The 24,956-nt window shown below is 39.6% G+C and overlaps 1 protein-coding gene across 2 annotated transcripts in view; it reads left to right on the top strand.

The window, feature by feature from the left end:
• The window catches only part of SLC24A4 (solute carrier family 24 member 4), a 94,732-nt gene that overhangs the window by 40,285 nt on the left and 29,491 nt on the right, over window positions 1–24,956 (top strand). For both annotated transcript variants that reach the window (XM_074584177.1, XM_074584178.1), the window contains exons 3-9: window positions 16,722–16,798; window positions 17,958–18,032; window positions 20,081–20,165; window positions 22,206–22,309; window positions 23,039–23,113; window positions 24,090–24,115; window positions 24,765–24,818. In XM_074584177.1, the coding sequence (XP_074440278.1) occupies window positions 16,722–16,798; window positions 17,958–18,032; window positions 20,081–20,165; window positions 22,206–22,309; window positions 23,039–23,113; window positions 24,090–24,115; window positions 24,765–24,818 (496 nt within the window). The remainder of the gene's footprint in view (window positions 1–16,721; window positions 16,799–17,957; window positions 18,033–20,080; window positions 20,166–22,205; window positions 22,310–23,038; window positions 23,114–24,089; window positions 24,116–24,764; window positions 24,819–24,956) is intronic.

The following is a 24,956-nucleotide window of genomic DNA, read 5'->3' as shown; positions in this document are numbered from 1 at the left end:
CTGGCTTTGTGGAATCTCCTCCAAACAATTCCCTTCTGCAGTCTGTATCCCTTAACCCAGAGCTATGCCAGGTGGGGTGGGGTTTTTTTGAGGGAAAATGAAATACTTGATTGCATATGAAATGTGTGGTGAAATGTGACTTTGTAAAATCTTTGTATGTACTTTTTTTTCCCTGTGGTCATCAGTGTTATTCTGTATCCTCTATCTAGTTGCTGTCACTACTTTTCAGAGTGGTTTATTTGCTGAAGGTTAGTATTCTGGTGGCCTTTATGTGGCTGTACTTATTAGTAGAAAAGATTCAACTCATCTTGTGATTGTTCATGTCAGTTATTCATGGGTACACTGTTCCTTCTTTAAATGTTAATTTTAGGCAATTGCCACCCCCCTTCAGCTTCTTCCAGCCGCCAGTGCCACCTCCTCAGCCTGCTGGCACAGCTGTGCCATCCTCCTTTTCTCAGGAGCTGTGCCTGCTTTTGATTTTCAGACAAATTTCTTCCCACTTGATGTGGTGGCAGGGGAGCCCTGTGGACAGCACTCCATCACTCCTCTGTGGCTGCAGCCTTCTCTGTCATTACTATGTATTGCTGGTATTTGTTAAGGTCTACAGTTATTACTGTATGTGTCAGAATCTGTCATTTCCTTAAATTTTCATCATTCACAGCCCAGTCTTTAGTCTGCTGTGCCTCATCTGAAAACCAGGGCAGGTGGCTTCCAGCGTGCACCACCACTTGTGTCTTTGAGTCCTCTGGTGATCTCCCATGTTCCAAGTATTTCCACAAATAATTGAGTTTTTTTCAGTATAGCAGTGACATTCCTAACTGCCACAGCATCCCTTGAAGTAAAATGGATAAAGCTTAGCTTGGGATGTTATCAGAGTATGTTACTGGTATATGGCTGGAATTCTCTAATACATGGATGTTATCCTTACTCCCTTAAGGGGTTGTATTCTGATTGCATTCTCCAAGGAATTTGTCTTGGATGTGGGAGCTCTTTCGGCATCACATTTTAAGAGTGCCTGAGTAATTCAGACCATGTCTATCTAGGGCTACCACTGTCTCACTGCGCAGTTAGCAGAATGTAGTGCCCACAGTGCCTAGATTACAAACCGGAGTAAGGAGCCTGGTCTGACGTGGTCGTCTCAGTACTTTTCCCCATTGGTTGTGTAGAAAGCAGTACCTGGTCGTTCCGAACATTTAGCAGAGCCTGTCTGCTAGCTCGCCTTTATTTTGCCTGTGCTGTTTTTACAGTAGCTGTGTGAACTGGACTTCTGTTAACCTTAGTTGTGTGAATCCGTTGGAAAAGGGCATCAGTGCCATTCATGATAATTAACGGCTAGAATATCAACATATGTTTCTCAATATGTAGGACTTTGATTTGCCTACCAGTGATAATTCCTTATAATTATTCCTCAGCGTAAATAGTACTGTTGTCTAGTAGAATGGTTTTGCTGTTTAGTTACAGATTGAACTGTCTTCAGTGAAATAAACTTTAAAGGCAAGTATGTCTTTGCATGGTGACTTTTTTTTTTTTTTAGATAAGATCATTACAGAAGCTTTATTAGAGTACTTAAATAAGTGCCTGACTCAAAAAACAAGAAGTGGAAATGGGACCAATATTAATAGTAACATCTGTAACTGGTGGGCTGGATTTGTGCTGATGACTTTACAGGGACACAGCATTTGGCCTGTTTACGGAATCCAGGTCCTTGATTTGTGCCTTGTAGTTGTTACGAAAAGCCATGAAAACTTTACTTCGGTCTCTGTTGAAATGCACCATCCACACATTATTTTTTTTTAATTTCAGAATTCTTTTGTCTAGTTCTAAACTCATATGTGAGAACAACATCGTGCACTTACAGTGTTTGCACTGTTTATGCCTCTTAACCTTTCTAATTAAAGAAAAACACGTGGGCTGGAATCTCAAGCTGATGTAAATCAGCAGAGCTCCATTAACTTTTGTAGAGCTGTGCTTCTTAATTTCAATATTAGCCTTTCAGCGGAAATCTGGTTAAGAAATGAGAGTTGAAGAGAACCGAAATTGAAATGAAATGAGTTTTACTCAAATTTGTTATGTCTGCCAAGTGCAAATATGTTAAAATCCCCATGTTGAAAAAAAAAAAAATTCCATACAATTATTTTGCTCACTGAGCCATTTAAGCTGTTGATTCATCTGCAGACACATTACAAAATCTCCCAACTGTTAAATTTAGGAAAAAAAAAATCCCAAACTGAAAAAAACAAGCTGTTACTTGGTCAACTGCCCAGTCCTGTATTAAACCACAATATCTGCTTTCACAGTAAGAATGGGAAGAGATTTGTCTAGTGGATGGAACAACTGCTGGAAATCAAACCGGTACGTATCATTCCGAACTGTGGCATTAACTACACCATGCAGCTGGGAAAACCAGTGTCTTCACTGCAAAATTAACTTGAACGATCTAGCTTGGATTAGTTTAACATAGGTGAGAGCAAGTGCACTGGAAAATAACTCGAGCTTCACACAGTGATTAAATGACTGCAGAGTGATTGTGTTAGTGGCTGATGAGATGTGCTAATGTGAGCTGTAACTAGTGCTTTCTGACAGCCTAGCCAGCTCGGATTGAAGTAGTGCCATGCTCAATTTAAGGATTTTAAAAGGTATAAGCCATTATTAAGCAAGAAAGGTTTACCAGGCCTTACTGTTTCACAAAGCAGATACAACATTTTATGCCTGGTATTTGATGATTGCAAGGTGACAGAAGAAGCATTTTCACAGAACAACAGACTAGAAAAATGGTACTCATCTGGTAACGTCCCTTGGTGTTTGTAACTGGTTTGTGAATTCTTGAATTCAAGTAAATGGAAACACACAGACAGGTCAGTCAGCTTGCTGCATTCATCAGCTCCATTCAGGGAGGTACAAACAGTATGAGGCTTTTTCATACCTTTAGTCTTCCCTCTGACTGTGAAAGAGATTGGTCTTACATGACACAGTGATGCTATAAGTTAATAGATCTAGTAATCCAAAATGGGCTTATAAATAACTTTTGAAGTGTCAGGTCTGGGTCTCTGGGCAGGTGAGAGATGATGGATCAGATCAGCAGTTTAAAGCCATGACTCCTGCTCTACTCTCCTTACATCAACTGAAAGCAGATGAAGTTTGTGGTGAGGCTCTGCTGTCTTTGAGTACTCGCTGTCCTAATCCACATTTCTTGTTCTTGTGACCACACTGGTCTTTCAGCACCCTTCTGTTCCTGCTGCCATATTCCATCAGATTTCTTACTATGATTCTGGCTCTGTTTTCTGGTGCACGGCAGGAATACAAGCATGCACCTTATTTCTGTGTGGAAGGTTGGTTTTTTTGCCTATCATTTTGAGGCAAACCTAAATAAATACATGTAGAGAGAATATAAACAGAAAAAAAAATATTTTCTATGTATTTCTAATATACATTAGGAAGGTGGGTTTTCCTCTTCAATTCATCTAACCAAGTGGTAGGAGAGCCAAAGCAGTTTTTGCACCACCTGATGCAATGAGATAATAGAAGATTATTTTAATAAAGAAGAGTAATATGGTATTATTACTATATTGGACAGTTGTGAGAGCATTCTGCAGGTTTTGCAGCTGGTTATATTTTGTGTGGTCCTGCTGCATTGAGTGGCACTGTAAAGCGTGATGTGGGTAACACTGGAGTCTAGCCTTGTTCAGACCAGACTAAAAAAGATCGCTTGAATCAGTGGTATCTAACTACATGGATTTTGCTGGGCACCATCTTGGTGCGATGCTTCTTGAGAATATGTTACATGGTGCTGCTAGAGATTTTTTAATTTGCTGTGTATCTCAGAAAATGCTTTATAATATATCTGTCTTAAATGCTTGCTACTCTTTGATATGAGTATGCAATTTTCCCATTTCTTCTCTTGTTAAGAACTTAGTGCATGTATTTAACTGATTTTTTTCACCTTCCTTAGCTTTCAGACATTGATTCTTTTCCTACCATGTTCTGAGACTCTCCGTAATTCCCTGTCTTCATTTATACAATTACCTCAGCGATATTTATAGACAGTGATTGTTTCCCATGCGCGTCTTTCTGAGACTGCAGATAAGTGTTACCTTTCTTGCCTCTTAAGGCCAGACAATGTGGTTTGGTGCCTGATGAGCCAAGTGCGGATGTCCATCGGGTACAAATGCATTTCTGATGTGGGATTTTCTGCTGAGGGTTACCCCATGACCTGTATGCATGCAATAGTAAACCAGTGCAGAATAAGCTGGAGAGAACTCTAGGTACCACTTCCATCAATTTGCTGGTCAGCCAATGAAGTTTGGAAATAAAATAAAACCTGCTAGCACTCTTTAAGTTCTGATAGCTGCTCTGGCATGGGAAGTGTTGTTCTCCAAGTTGGTTTCAGACAGTGTTCATGCATGCAGGGCTGTGACAGCGTGATTCTTGTTTTTAGAAAGCAACACTCCAAACTTACAGTTCAAGTATTTTTGCAGTAATGGAGAAATACCTGAATTTAAGTGGTGTGGTACCAGCAGCAGTGAAGCAGAAGCTCCACCTATGACCTCTATATCCAGGCTTCCGGCAGAGCTTCTACCGTATGTGCTGAAGCTTGTGTGACGGTACTTCCCCTATTATTGGTAGCTGACCTGGCTAGACTAGAGACGTGTGTTGTATTAAATTATACATTCTTCTACACTTAACTTCTAAAGTCTAAAAAGATCCTGTACTAATCTTTAATGATTGGGTTGTGACATCACTAATCATTGTACCTTTTTTCCCCTCTTTCTTTCCTTTTGCTAATTTCAATTCTTGTACTCGGCTTCATGTGTGCGCTGCTCAAAGGGAAGATTATGTCTCTCCTTTATGTTAGTTGGCAATATTCATTTACAGATGCTAAATAATCATGGACTAGGATTTCATGTGGACAAGGACAGTGTGAGAAGGACCATAGATTTGGATTGTGGAATTATTGTACTTTTTATCTTCTTACCTTCTAGCAGTGGACTCTCCTCTGTTCTGGATTAAGATCACTTTTATTCTGAAATAATTACTGTGCACTTAGGAACACGATAACTTTCCCTCCCTCAAGTCTCAAGTGCTGCTTAAGATGCTGCTAAATATGTGGAAGTCTCCAAATCTTTTAAGAAGCCGGTTTTTACTTACCAGATTTCATATCAAATGTGAGGCTGCTGAAGTACGTAGTAGAGGCTAGGACTGAAAAGAGATAACTGAAGTACTTCAGTAGTATTTACAGCTCCTTATTGAATTTCTAGAGTAAGGAGAAAATGCCCCGAGGGATATTGTCTGGGGAAAAATAGCCAAATCTGCCGTTTGAAAAATTATTTATCTAGTAAATGAATCATGACATAGAAGCTGGAGGGTTGGTTGTGTTAGATAGGATTAGTTGTGTGGAAAACGTGAAGTAGGCTTTAGCCTATGGTATAAGAAATATGTTGGCACCATTTTATATCATCGGGCAGAAACCACATGCTGGAATGTGCATGTATTTGTGACTTTGAGCTAAAGCATGTGAACTAAGGAGTAATGCTGGTAATCCTATGTGCTCAGAAAGCATAAACCCTGCCCTGCAAAATTGCGATGTTTATTTAGAAGATAAACAGGCCTGGGTCTCTCTTTTGTTTGTCTTCTGGGTTTCATAAGTCTTTTTAGATTTTTGGGCTTGGGCCCTCTTCCACAAACACAAAGGCTAGAAGCAGATTTTTTGTTTTAAGTCAAAGATGATGTTCTTGCACAGTTGCATGATTCCAGGACCTTAGCTTCAGGAAAAGTAAAAACCAATTACCACGTGGCTTGCAAGGAAATACTGAGAATTGGCTAGACCACATGAGCATGGCTCACAGGGAGAAACTGTTGTGCTTCTGTTTGTCCATATGAAAATGAGTTTTCTCAAAGCATCAAGGGGTACATGGAACAAAAAATTATCCTGAATACTCGACTCCAAAACCTGGCTTCACTATAGTTCCAGTGTTTTTTAATACTTTTTTTGAGAGCTTATGATGTGCAACTTGAAACGATTTTTCAGAATTCAGCTTCCTTCCAAAATAAAAGCAAAATTCAGAGAATTAATAAACTGATCTCAGTTTGTGGCATCAACAGCCTGATTTTGGTAAGGGCTGGGCATGGTGTCCGTAGTGAGCTGAGTTCCTTGAAAACCTTGGCTTGCCTGTGCTGAACCGTCTTGGGAAATCTGGCCCCACAAAGGTCACCTAATGGACAGCCTTGAGGGACTTCCTCTGCCTTATTATTTTGTCTTTGTATTTTACCCGTTCCCTCTTGATTGATGGAGCTTTTTGGACAAAGCACAGGAAAACTCTTTGCATACTGTTGGAAACAATCCTGAATTGTCAGGGGGTAGAATAAGTGTTTGAGTAGGTCTTTATACTGCTGCCTTCCAGTATTTTCTTCCTATATCCAGAAAGAAGAACTTCTAAGTAAAGAAAGTTCAAACAATACCCATGTCTGACTTTATTTTATGCCTTTATCTTTTTGGTCTCTGTAGGCCTGACTTAGTCTGCTGTTGCTCTGCTACCTTGTGCCTGTTTCTTTCTAGAAAAGCAGTTTATTTAATTTAAGGTAATCTTAGCCTGGTAAGAGTTATCACCTATAGTTTTTGTGCTGTTTCAACTTGGTGAGTAACACAGTTTTCCTGGATTGTTAAAATCCCTACTTGGATTTGGTATCAGAAAAACAGTAAAAATACTTACATTTTAACTATTGCATTTCACTTCGTTTTCCATGCAGTTGGGGAAAAAGAATGGCGTGTGCCAATACAGCTGCTTTTAAATAAGCCATACTGCAGCTTTCGCTGAACTAGAAGGGATTCAAAAGCCTATTATTATGCATTAACTGTGCTGAAGGCACAATAGCACAGTTTCATTTAAAGTGCACTTCTATTCTGAAAGATAGCTGCTTTGGCAGCTCTTGTGGTTGCTTCTTTCTTCCTTCTCATTGTTTTCTACATGTAATCTGTTCTGTTTTCAAGTAACCTGGTAGCTTTGCTAGCTGCCAGCAGCTCAAACTTAATCTGTGGTCTGGCTTTGATCAAGTCAAATTTTGCCGGTCATTTTGCAGTTTGACTGTGGTTGTCATGTCTACTGAGGATGTACCAGGCGGGAAATAGCCTCATATTCTATGTCATTTGAGGTCTATCTCCAATAGGTACAAGGAGGTAGTAACACCCTATTTTATTCACTGAAGAAGGCTAGGAAGAAGGAACTTGGCTGTGTGGAAAAATACTTTTGTAGTCAGTTTGCAAGCAGAGATATTCATTAAAAATTATCAGTGATATTTTCTAAGGAAAATTGTTTTTTCCTGCCACTCCATCTATATCCATTCATAAATGCAATAGTCTTTCATGTTAGTTCTGTCACTGGTAGCCAGCTTTTTTGTCTTTGAAGGGCAGTTTTGATCCCATTGTTATGTGGCATCAATGGAATGATAATGCATCCCAGTCTTGAAATGGGTGACACCTGCCAAATGAGCACTTCAGATGTTCAGAGAGGAAGGGAGACTTCAGCCTTAGGCGAGGTTCACATCACCGGTCCGTCTTGCTTGCATATTCACGTAGCACAGAAAAGAGATTCTTCTAGCAATGAAATTCTGTAGTGTAGGGAAATCTGTCAAGGAGAACTTCTGTGGTGGTTGTTCTTTGTACACCTGCTGAAAGAGTCATTTTGGGAACAAAGGGGGAGGTAGTGGTCTACTCTCATTGTTGAGCTGCTGATTAGGCACAATACAGCAACAGTATATAGAAAAGCAGCTCCAATGCATATTCAGTAACAAAAGTGGGGAGTTATAACCCGCCTTCTGTAAAAGCGTCCTTCTTTTGAGCCAAATGGAGTGTGTTGTTTCAAAGAGGGTTGCTAGTCCCCAGTGTCTTAGAATTATATTAGACTTTTCATAACCTTTTCAGTAAGTGCTGCAGCTTGCCTGGTTGGTTTTCAAAGCCCTCTGGTGTTGAAATCTGACTGTCCTTTTCCCTGGATGTACAGTTTATTAATAGATTTGTAGTGAAATCCACTTGCAGATGTCATGGGCGTCTTCTTTCCTATCAGCTAGTCATCTTGCCAGGAACATCGCGTTCTATCTGTATTTAAAAAGGACACAGCCAACTTGAGTCGAAAACCTTGCATAGCCAAAGTGCTCCCTCCCTCAAATGAAACAGGAGGCTGTTTGCCATAGAAGCCATCAACTTTCAGGAAACAAAAAATGAGAGAAAGGTGAAGGGGAGAGGGGAGGTCGAATGTATGAAGCTCAAAGTGAGAAACCAGAGAGAAATTCCATGTAGAAGACAACAGTTTTTACTGGTGACTGATGTCTGTGGTTAATTCACAGCCCAGTCATGAGGTAATACAATTTAAACCTGTTCACGTTGTTCCACAATGATTATTCAGTCCTGAGTGGAGGATGAAACACATTAATCCCCCTAAACTGGGAAATGACATATCTGAATAAGCCACACCAGTGCTAGACCCTGCTAGTGTTTGAACTGCTTTGGCAGCTGTGGCTCAGAGTAGTGTAAGCACAACTGAGGGAGAACGAAACAGTAAGTAAATGAGGGGAGGAGGTGAAAAAGTTTTTAGTATCTATTTTAGGAATCTGAGGTGATAATAAAGTTGAGATACAGCTGTATGAAGACATCGGGCAAGAGCTATCCATGTGAGAAGATAATGGGAAATAACTAACTGTTGCCAGAAAGAAAAGAAAACTCATCATGAAGTTCTTGATCTCTAGCTCTTTAAAGGCAGTTTCTAGAGAGTGTATCAGCTGGAGGCTAGGGAGAAAAGAAATAATCCATGATCCCAAACCTTGGGGTCCTTTTAGAGTCATCTTGAGGACATTTTAAACCATTAACAGAAGGCCTAGTACACGTGAAATGCTGCACTCTGATATGCTGGTGCATCCCGATGTTGCAGTACTTGTGCATCCGTAGGTCATTACTGACTCCCTTGACTGCGAGATGAGATTTCATCATGCCTTTCAATTTTCTTCTCATTGGCATGTAATTGTTAATATATTTTTATTTGATTGTTTGACATCGCTTTAGTGAGTGCAAATACTTTTGGTTTTTATAAAAGAGAAAAGAAACTAAATATAAGTCCAGGGTTTAATAAGGTAGTAACGTTACTTTTTGTTGTAGGTAATCCAGTCTTGTATAGATATTTTCACAATTTTCATACTGAGGGAAGGAGAGTTTTGAAAGCTATTTCATTAATATACCGTCCTTTACATATATTAAATGGATTTAATAGTTTAGAGTTGAGTCAGTTATTTGCTTCGTAAGCTGCCACTTACCATTGCACAGATAATCGCATTTGGCAGTCCTCTTTTGGTTGTGCAATGCAAATTGAGTTAGTATACCACGGAGATAAAATTTGCTCATAATTCTACTGTTTGTGAGGTGAGGGCTATGGAGGAGGTTGCTTACCGTGCCTTCTGCCATATGGTACTTTGCCTGGAAATAGAAAGCTTGATCTTTGGCATCACATGGCGTTACGCGGATGCACAGATGTCTCTCCGAGAAGTTCGGTGGTATTTCACATCATTTCATTGCACTTCATTTGGATGCTCTGATGCTGTCCAGGTGGTATAATCCATGAAACCAATTTACTAAAGAGTAGTCTCTAAAGGAGTTTCCTTGCAGAATTTTTCAAGTAAACCTGTGTGTTTCTTTGAATTGCCCGTTCCGGATTTGCTTTAATGCTGGTGCCTTGATTATCATCCAGCAGAAGCTGAACTGAATGAGGGAAAATCCACATGTCATCCTGCTACAGAAAACTGGTAACAGCTATCTAATGGGTATGGGAGCTTAAAGCTTAGCAATTCTTATTTTTTCTGGGTGGCACCCAGGATTATCAGTTAATTGTTCTTTTTTTGGTCCTTGCAAGATTGTCAAGTTACCAACTGTCACGTATGAAAGCACTTGCTAAATATACCATTTTTGTCCGCTGACAATTCAGAGTTAAGGGCATGTTAGCTTGTGGTGGTAGAAAGGGTTATTTTAAAATTTGATATTTGTGTGATTTATTTTTTTTTCCATGAATTCAGACTTTCTGTAATTCAGTAAGAAATACAGCTTTAATATACTATGGCACATTTATGATTTTCTAATGACTGTTAAAATTTATTATATCTAATTTGGGAAGCAGTGTTAAAAAGGACTTTCACATGACACATTTTATATAAAAGTAAACTGGTTTCACTGGGATAATGTGGTCTTTGGGTTGACTTTTTTTTCCACTGTTAACACTGGAATACATAACCAAAACAGGTCAATACTTTTCTATGAGCAAAAGCGACGCTGCTCTTTTCCAAAGCACACAATAGTGGCAGTGCACAGGCTGTGTGAGAGGATGAGAGGAGTGTATTATGCCATTCCTCAAGACACCTCTGTGTCTGTTTGGCTGCACTGAGCTCACCACAGTCACTTCTGAGGCTGTCACCACTTCAGCACCTGAGTGAAGACGTGAAGCGTGACAGGGGACCAACCCTCTTGACATTGATAATAAGGAGAATATGGGAGGAATTTCTCCCATGGCCATCAGGATGCTTTCAGAGTGGCTAACCTTCTCCTGGAAAAATCTTCCCAGTGCACTGATTTTGAAGAACAGTATGGGCCAAAGCACCAAACATTTTGAAGGCAAGGGTGATTCTAAGACATTCTTATCCCATTCATTGCAACTCCGCTCATACAGGACCCCTGCATTCAGCAAGATGTGGTTGATAGAAGTGATGATTTTCTGACTTTCACTCAAGTCTTCTGACAGATTATATTACTACAGAGTTATAAACTAGTGCAAGTTGCAGTGCCGTGAAGGCTGTTTGAAGTTCAACTCCTGGTGCACAAACTGTTGACATTTTACTGCTGACACCAGGTAACAATGCAGGCATTTGCTTGACAGGTATGAAGAAGCTCATTCCATCACACAGCGAAGAGTTTGTTTGCTGTCACTGAGGCACAAATAAATGTGCATGAACGCAACACTAGGCCTTAGGAAGATGAGGCTCTGCAATCTGAGAAAGAAATTGCATATAAACAGAAATACACTAAGTGGAGAGGTGCCTAAAGCTACTTGCAGTGCTTAAACAAATTACACAAATTTGAAATATTCAAGTTGGCCTGTGAATAGGATTATAGAGGGGGTAAAAGTGGAAGTATGTGATTCTGTCTTTGTCCTCCTTCCCCATATACCTCTGCCCTGGGTGAGTCTGATGATCAACAACCCCTGAATGCCAGGGCAAAGGGGTAGGTGTCGTGGTCTGTAGATGTAACGTGCCCTGAAGGGACAGAGGAGACAAGGGCAGGGGAACGACATGCAAGCATTAAAAGGAGAAGTGGGCTTCTGTGTACATCATTTGTCTAACCCCCTTCCTGCAGAAGCAGAGTGGAGCCCATCGCGTGTCCTTTCAAACAGCTGCAGCTCCCTTCTCCCTGTAAGGAGAAATTGTAACAGACTTGAATGCTTAGCAGGTATTAAGTAAGAGCTGGCGTGTTTGTTGCCTCCATGAGTAAATCAACTGCTGATAAGGTGAAGAAATCACATGTTGAGGCAGGTTATAAAACCAGAGATCCACGTGGTTGTTGAGATGTTCTGTCAGGCTTAGGAGATTTTGAAACTTAACTTCCTTGGCGGCCTGCCTGTCACAGTATGGATAGGGCATATGGGAACAATGCTCTGATGGTACCCAGGAGTAATCCGGTAACAGCCTAAGTCCGGGCAGGTGTCACTGGGCAAGCTGGGGTTACCCCAGTTGCTACATGCCAGATCTTCGCTCCAGAGCCATGCAGACAGCTTAAGCTGTGCAGCTGCTCTTATATTCTGTTCTGAGGCACGCTGTTTGCATGCCTTGTGTAGCTCTTTAGCCACAGACAGCTCAGCCAGAGCTTTTTATCAAAAGTGAATCATCCTTTCTGTCCTGGCATAATGGACGATTTTTTTGTTTCCATCTCTCGGGGGGAAAAAGGTGGTTGTGTCCCTTGCAAGTCGTGCCTGGATAAGCTGCTTTTGTTTCCCCGCTCATTTCATGACTGGGGAGAGGGAACGAGCTGCAGAAGGATGCCAATTCCAAGGTAGACTTGGCTTTCTTGGTGCCTTCCCTTCCCCCTCAAAAAAAAAATCTGTGCTTGATAAGATGAGCTGCAGGAGCCATGGGTTTGCAACAGTACCAGCAGGATAAATATTTCTGTGTTTCTAGCTGATTTAAAGATGATTGGTATATGTTCCCCTCCTTTTTTTGGCAAAGGTTAGCCCCATTAGATGTACTGCTCTTCATTTCATCTTCTTCCATCTGTTCTGTCTCTTTTTCAGTAGAAACTGAGGAGATGTAGCTCCCACTCGGGCTGCCAGAGAGCTCTGTCTCCCACAGATGAGAAAATATCTCTGTGTGAAGCAGAGCGGTGCCCTGCTGCGCACACACGTCGGATTGTACCACGAGGGCAGACCGTGCTTTCTCAAACTCCGTGATAATGTCGTGTCCCCTGTCAGCTCATAAAGATGAGGGAATACCACTGTCCCCCTCAGTTAAGTGATGTTGATTCCCAGGCCTAAGCTAGGAGCCGAGGGAATCCAAACAGCCTCTTCCTGAGCAACCAGGTTATCATAGCAGTAGGTAAGAAAAACAAATCTGTTTAACGTATTAAAACCACCATACAGCGAGTAAATAAAGAACAGTGCATGTCGATAAGGTTTACAGATTTTGTAGATGACAATTATACAAAACCTATGATTATCTGAGTAATAAAGCCATAAAGACAGCAAAATACTGAAAAACTCCCAGCTTTAACTTCGAACCCGCTATCAGGTGGCCATTTCATTAAGGAAGAAATCTTACTTATCAAGCTCCAGAACCTTGCTTCATTTCCCTGACTTTTAAAGATTTTGTAGTGTCTGTATGTGAGAATGATTGCGTGCTGCAAGTTCTGTGTAGAGAGGAGCATTATCTTTGAGAAAAGCTGTCTTCATGTTAATTAATTAAAAATTACCTCTGTGAGGCAAGCAGATCTTTATTACAAGTAGTTATTTATTACAAATACTACATGACCAGACCATATATGAAGCAATAGATGGTTTGCAGGGAAGCTGTTTTGCTTTTGCTTGGTGATCAGATGCCTGGCTTCTGTCTTCTGGCTCTTACTGTTGACATCTTCTGGTCTTCTGATTTCCTATCTACTATTAACTTCGAATAAGTAAAGTTACATTGGAAAGATTACAATGGGATTTTTATTCGTGCTTCTTGAAACTTCAGTTTATACTGACTTAAGCATTTTTAATGTTATTCTGTGAAATATTTTACTGTCAACTGAATGAAATTATCAGGTAGGTAATAGCTCGGCAGATGACACATCTATTTTGCCACGTTCTGGGCCAGGGGCTTGTTCCCTCTGCCATATGGTGGCAGTAAGGGGGTGGTGCTCCTGACGCAAGCACCTGGGATGGGAGCTGCGAAGCTTTGCATCAGAGCATGTGAAAGGATGTACCCCATGTGCAGGGTCACCTTGTCATTGCTAGAGACTCAGGCCAGGGCTCTGGTCTCGGCACTCCTGGTGGCTTGCTGGAATATGAGTATTCTCACAGCCACGGCTTGGATGGAGGAGACAAGAGGACAAATGGGGGATGCGATAAGAAAAATATTATCCGTGTCCTGACTACGTCCCTGTGGGCATGGTATTTTAGCCAGTGACGCAAGAACAACCATATTGTGTAAGATGCCAGCAGCTGTACCTCTGGTCTTTTCTCCTAAAGAAGTCTCCTTAATGCTTTTTAGTTATTCATCATTTTAGTTAATATTAATTGTTAAAGGGGAGAATTTATTTAAAACCACATGCTTTGGGTGGTGATTAATTTTTTGACATCCTTTATTTCATGTGGTAGGGAATAAGTCCTCTGAGAAATTTTGTGTTTGGCAGCTAGCGTAGCTGACAAGAAGTTCTTAAATTTGATGGTATTCCAGTATATTCTAGAAGTGTATTCCTCCCTGATTGCTACATGGGGAGAATGATATTACTGTATTTTACTATATTATATACTACTATATATAGCAGTATATTACTACAGGGAGCCTGCTTGGCTGTTGCATGCATAGAAGGTTCTGCTGGCATCTTAAAAGGCTTAGGCTGGATAAGGCTTTGAGCAGCCTGGTCTAGTGGGAGGAGTCCCTGCCCATGGCAGGGGGGGTTGGAACTAAATGTTCTTTAAGTTCCCTTCCAATCCGAACCATTCTATGATTCTATGATCTGTAGATAAAAGCATTGCAGGTTGCTGCATCTTGACCGACAGTTTGCGGATTATCCTGCACAGTGTCAACTCTAAACACACGGTGTCTCAAAACTACAGTGCAACCAGCTTATGGATATTTCCACTATCCTTTTCCTTGTTTGAGGGTAACAGTGATGAAAACCAAATAGAAAGGAAGATGTTTTATTCACATATTTTGATTTTAGAAGTACTTGAATTTGTTGGGCTCAGTAGGCAAATGTCTTTTATTTACAGTGTGGTTTGCGTTTGTATAGCAATGCTATTTCCTCAGCCAGTTTCATAAGGTCACAAATCTCTTCACAGTGCAAATCACAACCCTTGAAGACTATGGAGTTTGTACCAACCCAGACCCACTTTCTTGAAGCTAGTCCTGCTAAACACGGGTGTGCTGATGGTCTTGAGGCACTGAAGTGCTCTGCACCCCCCTGAATGATGTTCCACAATTCAATGAGTGATTGTGTCCAATTGTGCTATTGTTCTGATGCATTTGTATATTTATATCCGCTATTGCTTGAATTTTTCCTAGTGATTACAGAAGGAGGACCAGGAATAGAACCTCGGTGTAGGAAATCCCATTCAGGAGTACCTAAGCAAAATTTAATATAGATTTATGTAGTTTTTGTTGTCTGAGATTTAAGAGAAAAGATGCACCTATATCTTGAAAAAGGTCTCTTCAACATACCAAGTGCTGATATCGGTTCCAGTTAGAATCAAACAGTAAGAACAGGTCTCATAGAAAAACCTAATGAAAATCAGGAAAGGAATTGCAGTCAGTCATTGTTGATGAACTTTTATTTTATCCTAAGTATTTTACAGACCATTAGTATTTTTAAACAAAACTATAGTGGCTTTCAAATATTAGGTTGGAGGATTTAGAGAGATTTCATAAAATGGTAACTGTGACTTTCAGAGGGAAGGTATGATTTCTGTATATAAGGCTTTAAACACTACCTGCTTGCCAGTGTATTAATTCAAAAATAATATATTTATGGTAGCGGGCACTAAGGGAAAAACAGAGCTATGGAATCTTCAGCTTTGCATGGAGACACCGTTCAGGTTTTTGTCAAGGTAGACGTGCAACATGTGTAGGTGTGTGTAGTATGGATGAGAAGAGTCGTTTTTGTATTTATATAAAACTCAGACTGAGGAGATAAGAAGTCATTCAGGTCTTTGAAAGCAGATTATCCTCTCACTGCAGCTAAGATTTTCGAGTATGTTTGGTGATTATAGGTAATGCAAATTTAAGACATTGTAAAAAGTGTAACTTCAAAGAGTTACAGTGCAACATTTCCTGAAGATATGGCTAGTTTAGAGTGTTTGAAATCTAGGAGCTAAAGCCATCAACCATACCTCAAGTTCTTGGTTATTGTTCGCAGAATTATATTGAGAGATTGAGCAAATACGCCATTAAAACTGAAAATGGAGCAGCATAAATATAATGTATTGTGCTGTTAAGCATTTCTTAAACTGGCAGACTTGACTATGGGGAAGTTGATCTTATATTCTCTCTGTTTCCTTCCCTGAGTTTCAGTATATTATAGTAAGTTCATAAGAACCTTCTGGAACTTATCTTGTCAACTCACATCTACAACCCTTTGCGTAAAGGAACATCTCTTTCTGAATAATAATTTGATGGCTTCGGTGCATTTGGATTCCAGTGGCAGAAATAATTATCACCCTTAAACTTCACAGGCTCCTGTTTGAGGCTGTAGGTCTCTATCCCCGCCTGTCTTGTCAATCTGGATGGTTTTTATCTCATATATTTCTTCAGGCTTTTGATTTAGTTGCTGTCTTTGTCTCCACCCTCTGGAATCTTTTTTTGACTCTGTTGCCTTTGTGTGGAACATAGATCCTTTAACTGAGCTCCACACAACTTCGCTGTCACCCAGAAATAATCCCAAAACTCATGTCTTTGCACATTCCTATCGTCCACCTACCATTTCTGTCTCATTCCTTCCTTTGCCGGATTTAGATAGTACACTTTCTGGAGAAAGTACTTGGAATCACTTTAATCTTTGTGAAATGATTTGCAAAACTGTGGAGCCCTATAAAAGCTTAAAGTTAAGAACCTGATGGGAGGTTGCAACCATTGCATAAGTTTTCAGGCAAGGCACACATAAAGCCAGGAATATTATTTCAGCATGAATTTTTGTGCCTGTCACTTTGGATGTATATTTAGAGACACAGAGGAGACAATAGTAAAAATAAGGCATTAAGAACATGAAACTCTTAGAGGTTGGTTTAATTCGCTGGAATGATGATAATCAATAACGGCTAAGTATCAGTTCTCTGTTTTTTCTACAGAGCAGAAAAAAGGTTCCGAGGCGGCAAGCTATCATGTATAAATTGGAAGATACATTCATGTTTGGTCATTTCTTTCTACAGATGCATTCTTATTTTTCAGTCTTCCATTTAGAGAAGCTGTAAATTTTTTTTTTTTAAAAATGTATATTTCTCTTTCAGCCATTAATGAATTTCCTGAAGATATATTTACAAATAAAGAACGGCAGCAAGGAGGAGTTCTGCTTCATATCATTGCTGTAAGTTTTCCTCTACTGTGCTTCATTTTGTTTGTCTTGTAAGATGTTAATTATCTTAGTGGCCTTACTAAATAGACCTCTGTATGTATCAGTGTGTTTTTAATACTTTGATTTCAGTATTTCTAATATGTTTATATGGGTACAAATGCTCAAAAGGTAACATCTTGGGACGTGGTTTAGTGGTGGACTTGGTTAACAGTTTGACTCGATGATCTTAAGGGTCTTTTCCAACCTAAATGATTCCATTAGTCTATGATTTATTTGAGAAAATGATGCAAGTCTGAATTTGCAGTGCTTATGCATTCATCCTCTTGGAGATAAAATCCTGGCCCCATGGATCACAGAGTTGTATTTGTTTCTGTTTCACCTTGTATAAACAGGATAACATCAAGCATGATGTAGAAGATTCTTGATTCTCTTTCTTTCCTGTTGTGCCTCTATGCAAAAGATAGAATTGTAATTTAAAAAACCCAACACTGAAGAAATACAGAAAGTGTCATGGGGAGTTTTATATTTTATTGTAGAAAAAACCAAATCAAGTAAGACTGGGGGGCTCCAGCTTTTGATTCCCAGCTCAGGGAAAGTAAAGTAAAAAAGGAGTTGTGTTTGATGGACAACAGCAGGATTAGGCCCACTGCAGGAGCACAGCACAGAAAGGCACATAAAACAGTGGGAGAATTGCATGTGTGCAGCGAACCAGCATCACTCAGGAGAGATTTGGTGCGGTGAGCCATGGTCAGGGTCTGCTTATTTACAGGTGTCATTATTTCTTGAGTATTGTTAATCAACGTGGTGTTACTTTCTATTTAATTACTTGGTCCGATAATTAATTGAAAATATAGATGACGACTACGTGACTTTGTAAGCCTTGCCTGTTACTTTCTTTTATATGAAGTCTGTCGTGGCACCCTATTCTGTCAAACTGTGGTACCTTTCCTGTTCTAGGGTCTGGCAGACATTCTTGTCCTGAACTTAATCTTATATTCAAGAATCTTGGTTTTATGCCATAAATTGATCAGCAGAGGGATTTTCATTTGGAATGGAATAAAAAATGAAACTATATATTTCCACTACTCTGAATAAATATAATATTACCTTCTTTCCTCTTTTCAAGCACAGGAAAAATCTGAAGCGTTTCCTGAATTTATTTTCTTTACAGGCTCTTTATATGTTCTATGCTTTGGCTATAGTATGTGATGACTTCTTTGTTCCATCCTTAGAGAAAATTTGTGAGGTATGTTAAAGAACTTTATTCCTCTTTTGGAAATTTATTTAGAGAGTGTTATAGAATCAGATACTTTGTGCCGTCGTTGTTTGGAGTTCATTCCTGTCAACCTCTTGGCCTCCTTTTCAAATGATTTGAGCTTTCCATCAAAAAATGAACCTGTAGTCTCACCACGTTGGTTCCCCTGGCCACACTCGAGGAAAAAATGAAAGATTTGATGGGATCAGATGGCAAAACCCACTCTCAAATACCTGAAGCATGTAGCTAGGATGGATATGACATATGGATGAGTTGGGTTTGTTGTTATACTCCTAGTGTTAAAAGTCACTTATGAAAAGAAATCATACATAGATAAATCAATGTGTTGGCTATGCAAGTTTTATTGCACATCTACCTCTGTATCAGCAAGGTGAAAGTAAGTGTCCTAGCATAAAGTAGAGAAAAGGGAGAATGCATGAGAAAAGTACGTACCTTGGTTTTGTATGGAATGAGAATACTTATTTTGTATGCAAAAAAATAGTAAATAAATGTCAATTCCTTTACACAGTTGTTGAGAAGATGTTGCAAAATTACATGTAGGATTCAGATTAAGTGAGCTGATCAGGACAGGGTAGAATATATACTTGGCATGTAAATATGTGCTAGGTAAGGCTTTGTTGAACTACTATAAAATGAGTACAAAATACAAAACTAGATTCTAATTCCTTTTTGGGGGCAAAATGAAAATCTCACGTCCTTTGCTTTTTAACAAAAATGTGTGTGACCGTTTTCTGAAAAACTCCTGTAGCTAGTTAAAAAGTCTGTTTTCCTATGGATATATGTACTAAATTCCTATTAGTGTTACTCAGAGCTTTATACTTAGACTTATCAATAGAAGAACAAGGGGGTTGGCCAAAAATAGTAAAGCACTCAGTAGGGATCTTTTCTTTCCCTTTTCACACGTTCTGTCTTCAGCATGCAACTTATACACTGTGTTTAAGTTGTACCAGTTGGGTTGTACCATTTAAGTTGTCGCTGATCCTTCATAAAATCTTCGCCTCTTGTCTCATGTTCTGCTGAACATTAAAACAGCTAAGAAGAATTCAGATAGCACACTTAAGTTTGAGCTCCTGCAACAGTATGGCTGGTAATAGATAAACGGTACAGAAAGGGCTTGTTTTATGTTTTGTCAAGTTTTCTGTAGGATGCCATTTTCATCAGCTCAAAGTGTTGCATAGTGCCAGAAAAATACAGGATTTCTGTGCTGGTCCTTCTGTCACTAATCGCTTTCCTATCCTTGGAAGAAAAATAAGGTACTAGAGATGGGTCTAGAGACTCTCAAAAAGGAAAAAGCTCCTCCATAAAACCTTCTTTATAGTTCAAGGGAAAGATCTTCAGACAGTATTAAATTGATGCAGCCGGCTTGTGGAGCTACACATGTTTCTGCTGGTCTGAGAACTCAGAAGTTATCTATATCCTATTAAAGCTTAAGAGACACTGTCATAAAAATAGATCTGTCTGCAGTACACAGGCCTCTCTGTGTCTAATTGGACTAATTTTGTCTGTGTCAGCGGACTCACTTTTGATTAACACAGTTGTAAAGTGAAGCCAGAATCAGGCCTGCGGTTTGTAAGATTTATTCACAGAGGTTATATTTTTCTCTTATGGATTTTTATTTTCAAATTTTAGAAGCCCCAAGAATTGCCCTTAATTCTTGAATGAGTGTATTTAGAGTTCCAAAAGTAAATTAATGAAAACAATTTGAGATGTATACAATCTTTTTGAATCTGCAGAGATCTTTTCTCTAATCGGCTACATGTAAGCCACAGTTGGCTATTCAGTTATATATATAAGTAGGCAGTTTTATCTGACACTTCACTGAGTCAGGGTGTAAACATTTTACTGGCCCTAAGTATATTTGCCTTCTCAAAAGGCAGCGTCTGATTTTGTATTGTAGTGACTGTTCATCCTTTAACAGCACTGCAGCTAGAAAATAAAGAGATTCTGTCTTTGCAACTGTAGAACTGTGCAATGTAAATACGGTAGCAGTGCTGAAATTATCGATGCTTTTCTTCCAGAAACTACATTTGAGTGAAGATGTTGCTGGAGCCACATTCATGGCAGCAGGGAGCTCCACTCCAGAACTGTTTGCATCTGTTATAGGTACGGAGCCCACACACTAGCTTTTATGAGATCTGCTGTTAAGAAATCAGCGGCAGATCAAGCAGAGGTATCCAAAAGTGCTACCATTCTTCTGTCAATTTATAATCAGCAATTGCAGCTGTCAGCGAGTCTGTGGTTCATGGTATAATTAACTACTCAAAATATCTCATGAAACTGTGAATCTCCTCTCAAAACACAGAGAGGAATGGCTGATTCTGAACATAGGAAGTAAAAGAAGAGATTTATTGCAGTCCCCTGAGAAAGAATTTGAGATACTTGATGCCTCTTTGGCTTCTTTCGTCACAAATAAAGGGAATTAATTTTAGTAAGGAAGTAGGAGAACAGGGAACATGGGAAAAGAACAAATTAACGTATAGGTAAGTCAGATCTGTTAAAGCCAGACAGACGTGGTGTACATTACTTAGAGAATTATTTGAAGTCATCTCTGAAATATTAAAGATTATTGTAGAGAGGAGCTCTAAATGGCAACAACAGTACCTATTAAGAGAAAAAAGGACACAGGATTACTCTGATAGAGAAGGAGGAAAACAGCAAATTTCATAGAATTACAGAATCTTAGAGTAGTTTGGGTTGGAAGGGACCTTCAAAGGGTCATCTAATCCAACCCCCCTGCCATGAGCAGGGACATCTTCAACTAGATCAGGTTGCTCAGAGCCCCATCCAACCTGACCTGGAATGTTTCCAGGGATGGGGCATCTCCCACCTCTCTGGGCAACCTGGGCGGGTGTTTGACCACCCTCAGTGTAAAAAATTTCTTCCTTATATCTAGTCTGAATCTATCCTCTTTAGTTTAAAGCCGTTACCCCTTGTCCTATCCCAACAGGCCCTGCTAAAAAGTCTGTCCCCATCTTTCCTGTAGGCCCCCTTTAAATACTGAAAGGCCACAATAAGGTCTCCCTGGAGCCTTCACTTCTCCAAGCTGAACAACCCCAGCTCTCTCAGCCTGTCCTCATAGGAGAGGTGCTCTGATCATCTCTGTGGCCTCCTTTGCACCTGCTCCAAAGGTCCATGTCCTCCTTGTGCTGAGGGCTGCAGAGCTGGACACAGTACTCCAGGTGAGGGTCTCATGAAAGTGGAGAATCACCTCCCTCAACTGACTGGCCACACTTCTTTTGGTGCAACCCAGGATGTAGTCTTTAGTAAATCCTTAGTAGGCTTTTTGCTACTATCCCGACTGTCATTTTTACAAACTTTAGGGAAATACAGTGTAAAGAAATGCACTATAACCTCACGTCCAACTTACTAAAAAGCAGTGAGTGTAAGCCTTTAAAGGCTCCTTTAGCTAAAGATTTAAATTACAAGTAGATACAGCTCTGTAGTGCGTTTTATCTCTGGTTCTGCTCAGTGCTGAAGATTACATTAGATATGCCCTGGAGGTCCACTCCAGCCATTAATTTTTGTCATTCCGATACAATTATGTTACAGGTAGATCTGAGGCATAGGTGGGTTTAGTACTAAGGGAAATCTTAAAGTTGGTACTTGAACAGGTTAATTCTGAATCCTGTTGTCTGTTCGAGTCAGAAGACACACATTACAGCACCCAAAGAGGCTGCCATTTTTTTGAGGGAAGAATCTCTTACTCCCATGAGACATTGCAAGGAAGAAAACACTAAATATTAAACACCTGGGAGAGAGTTTTCTGTGCTTTATTATACTATTTGAAATAAATTTCATGCTCCTGATATGACTGGAGACATTTTCTACTCATTTGAACGGATTACTGCACCACTAACAATGAAGCTGTGAAATACAGGACTTCCTGTTGAACTAACTAGCTAAGAAATAATTTAGTTTTAATAAAAATATATGCGTAGAGATGTTAAGTCAAAAATGAGGAGCTGCTAGCTAGACTAAAAGCACATTCTCTATTCCATGGAGAAGTGAGCATTTATTATGAAACATGTTTTGGTTAAACTTTTAAACAATTTCTTGTTCTCAGGTAGTACATGTTTTACGTAATTGTCTGTGACCTACTATGAAGTGACAGAGATGATAATGCATGCTTTGCTCCCTCTGCAGGTGTATTTATCACTCATGGAGATGTAGGAGTAGGGACCATTGTCGGTTCAGCAGTTTTCAACATCCTCTGCATTGTTGGTGTCTGTGGAATATTTGCAGGACAGGTTAGTAAGATACTTATCTTTATGGAGTTCATTCGCTTATGATTTAGGGGTTTCCATAAGCAAATATTAAAAAAAAAAAAGGGGAGTACTAGTAAAAAAAATAATGAGCTGGCGTTGTGAAAAATGTCAAATGTTAGAAAGAATTTACAAATGCTTTAGAAATAGCAAATGTTTCCAAAAAGTTCAGCTGTATTTTCAGCACTCTGAACATGTAGCGTACAGAGGAAACTGGTTCCTCTTCATACAATACTGTGTTCACAGTCAACTCATCAGTGGCATCTGCTAATCCTCCTTGGTACTGATGACAATCAAAGAATTTGGGACACAAGCATGAGATTTGCCTCATCTACTCAGTAGATGGTTAGACTGTTTATCATATTTTTTTCAGGTATTAAGTCCGATATATCTACAAATATAATGAAGTGGGAACCGCTGGTTTGCTGCAGTACAATGAATTGTACTTTATAATTGAAATCATGACCAATTAAAATATCATTAGTAAGAAATGTGTTTCATTAATGGAAATTTCTATATGATTTTTATTACTGTGGTTATTATAGATGCATTGTCTAACAGACTATGTCTTCCTGTTAGCATAAAACTGCAATTGGTTCCAGAATCGTTGCTAATAATAATTCTGCTCACACACCCAAGTGTTTGCAAGATAGAGTCCTTTGTTTTGTCTTTAAAATTGCATATTTTTGTAGCTGAAGGTGTAATATTTTGCAGGTGGTTTGTCTCACCCAATGGGCTGTCTTCCGGGACTCTGTGTACTACACAATATCTGTCATCATACTTATTGTTGTAAGTAGTTGTCTTATCAAATGTGTTTCGTTGCTTGAATTTCTGGAGGACCAGCCTTCTAGCCATTGATATACACTGGTAAACAATTATTTTCCTAGCTAGTTCTAGTGACATCTGGAAGTGAGGGCTCAGATCCACAATATGTCCCAAATAGAAGAACTTCCTGCAGCCCCACAGAATATGTGTCCATCACAGCCACCAATGTCCATTCATTTTTTACCTGCAGTCTGTAAAGTTCTGCAAATGAGCAGGCTACTCCTTCACAGTAGCACTCTCTTCTGACCTAGGGGACTGCTCATTGTGGAGGTGAAAAATTTTTAGCTGCACCTCTGTTTTAAATAGGGAAGGTGGCTGTTTCTTCTATGCAGTAATTTTTCACAGACTCTGGGTAAATTTTTCTAAACAGAGCACAGGTGAGATATCGCTAGAGCAGCGTAGTAGTTCCTGAATGTACACATTTACCATGTCTGGTGGCAAGGAGGAGAAGAATTCCCTTTGTTTTGTAATAAATACGGATCACGAGCTGCCCATTTAGTTACAGGTGTTACCCAGGGTGGAGTAAAACACGTATAACCGCTTGGCCTAAGAGCAGAAGTAAAATGGCAGCTAAAACTAGTCTAGCTATTAAAAAGACTGAGTTTGGTCTCTTCAGAATACATGGCTTTGCTGTCGTTTACACAGCACAGCGTGTGGGTGCGTGTGTGCATATCTGTCTGTCTTTCACATGCTCACACTGTTTTAAAAAATAGTATTTATAACAGTCACTGAGGGGGATCCAAGCCTTGTTCACAAGGTTTCCGCTTGTGAGGGGGACAGTCCGTACAGTGAAAGTTCTGGTTAGAAAAGGTCAAAACTTGAGTAACTTCTGGCTAGATATGACTGATACTTATTAAATAAATTTGTCTGCTTTTCAAGATAGATCAGAGAAATTGTCAATTTATGTGTTTCTCTTTTCTTTTTTTCCTCCTTCTTCTAGTTTATATATGATGAGAAAATAGAGTGGTAAGTTGTGTGAACTATTCCCTGCAGTCCTGTATTTGCCATGAGACTGATCACTAAATGGAGTTGCAGTCTAATTAGCTTTCATTCATACACACTGGGAGGATGAGCTGAATTTGATACCTAGGGAATCCTATCTTTGGTTATATTTTTTTGCGAGGACCAGGGAAAACTAAAAGAAAATTTAAGAACCTGGAAACATTAATGAAGTAAATAGGCTATTCTGTAAGGCCCGAAGACTCACATGTGCAGAACCAAAGTTCTGCTCTGATTCTGGCTGTTAACATTTATGGGGGTGTTAAGTGTCCCAGAGAACAGTCCAAAGTGAGACCCCAGTGATAAGCATCTTCTAAAAGAGTCCTCTCAAAGTGCCTGGCCTGTGCTTTGGCCCTGAAATGACAAAAGGCATTATGATCCTCAGAGGGTAGCTGTGGTTTCAGTCTGCATAGCACATTTCTGAAATATATGCATTACATTTTATTTGCATGTTTATTGGAACATTCTGCTGAGACACCATCTAATCTTAATGATGTGAATTCTGTGTACACAAACGTGACTTGTACTAGATGTTTAATGCACACTCCTACATAAAACCTGTAAAACATGCAGCTGTTTGAATGGCCTTTTAATACTTTTTTTTTGTCTCTTTGAGGTGGGAAAGCCTTGTACTCATCATTATGTATTCATTCTACATACTTATCATGAAGTAAGTGCATTTCTTCTCCATATGCCCTTTTAGGTGTTAATTGACTGTCGTTCCTTTGGTGTGGTTTTGTCCTCGGCCTGCCTGCCAAGGACAACACAGCCAGTGACGTTGCTGTGTAAGATCCCTTGCTTTTTTAAT

Source organism: Larus michahellis, chromosome 4, assembly GCF_964199755.1.
Source record: "Larus michahellis chromosome 4, bLarMic1.1, whole genome shotgun sequence".
Lineage (NCBI taxonomy): Eukaryota > Metazoa > Chordata > Aves > Charadriiformes > Laridae > Larus > Larus michahellis.
Note: the sequence above shows the minus strand (reverse complement) of the source record. Positions and strands in the feature narration are given on the sequence as shown.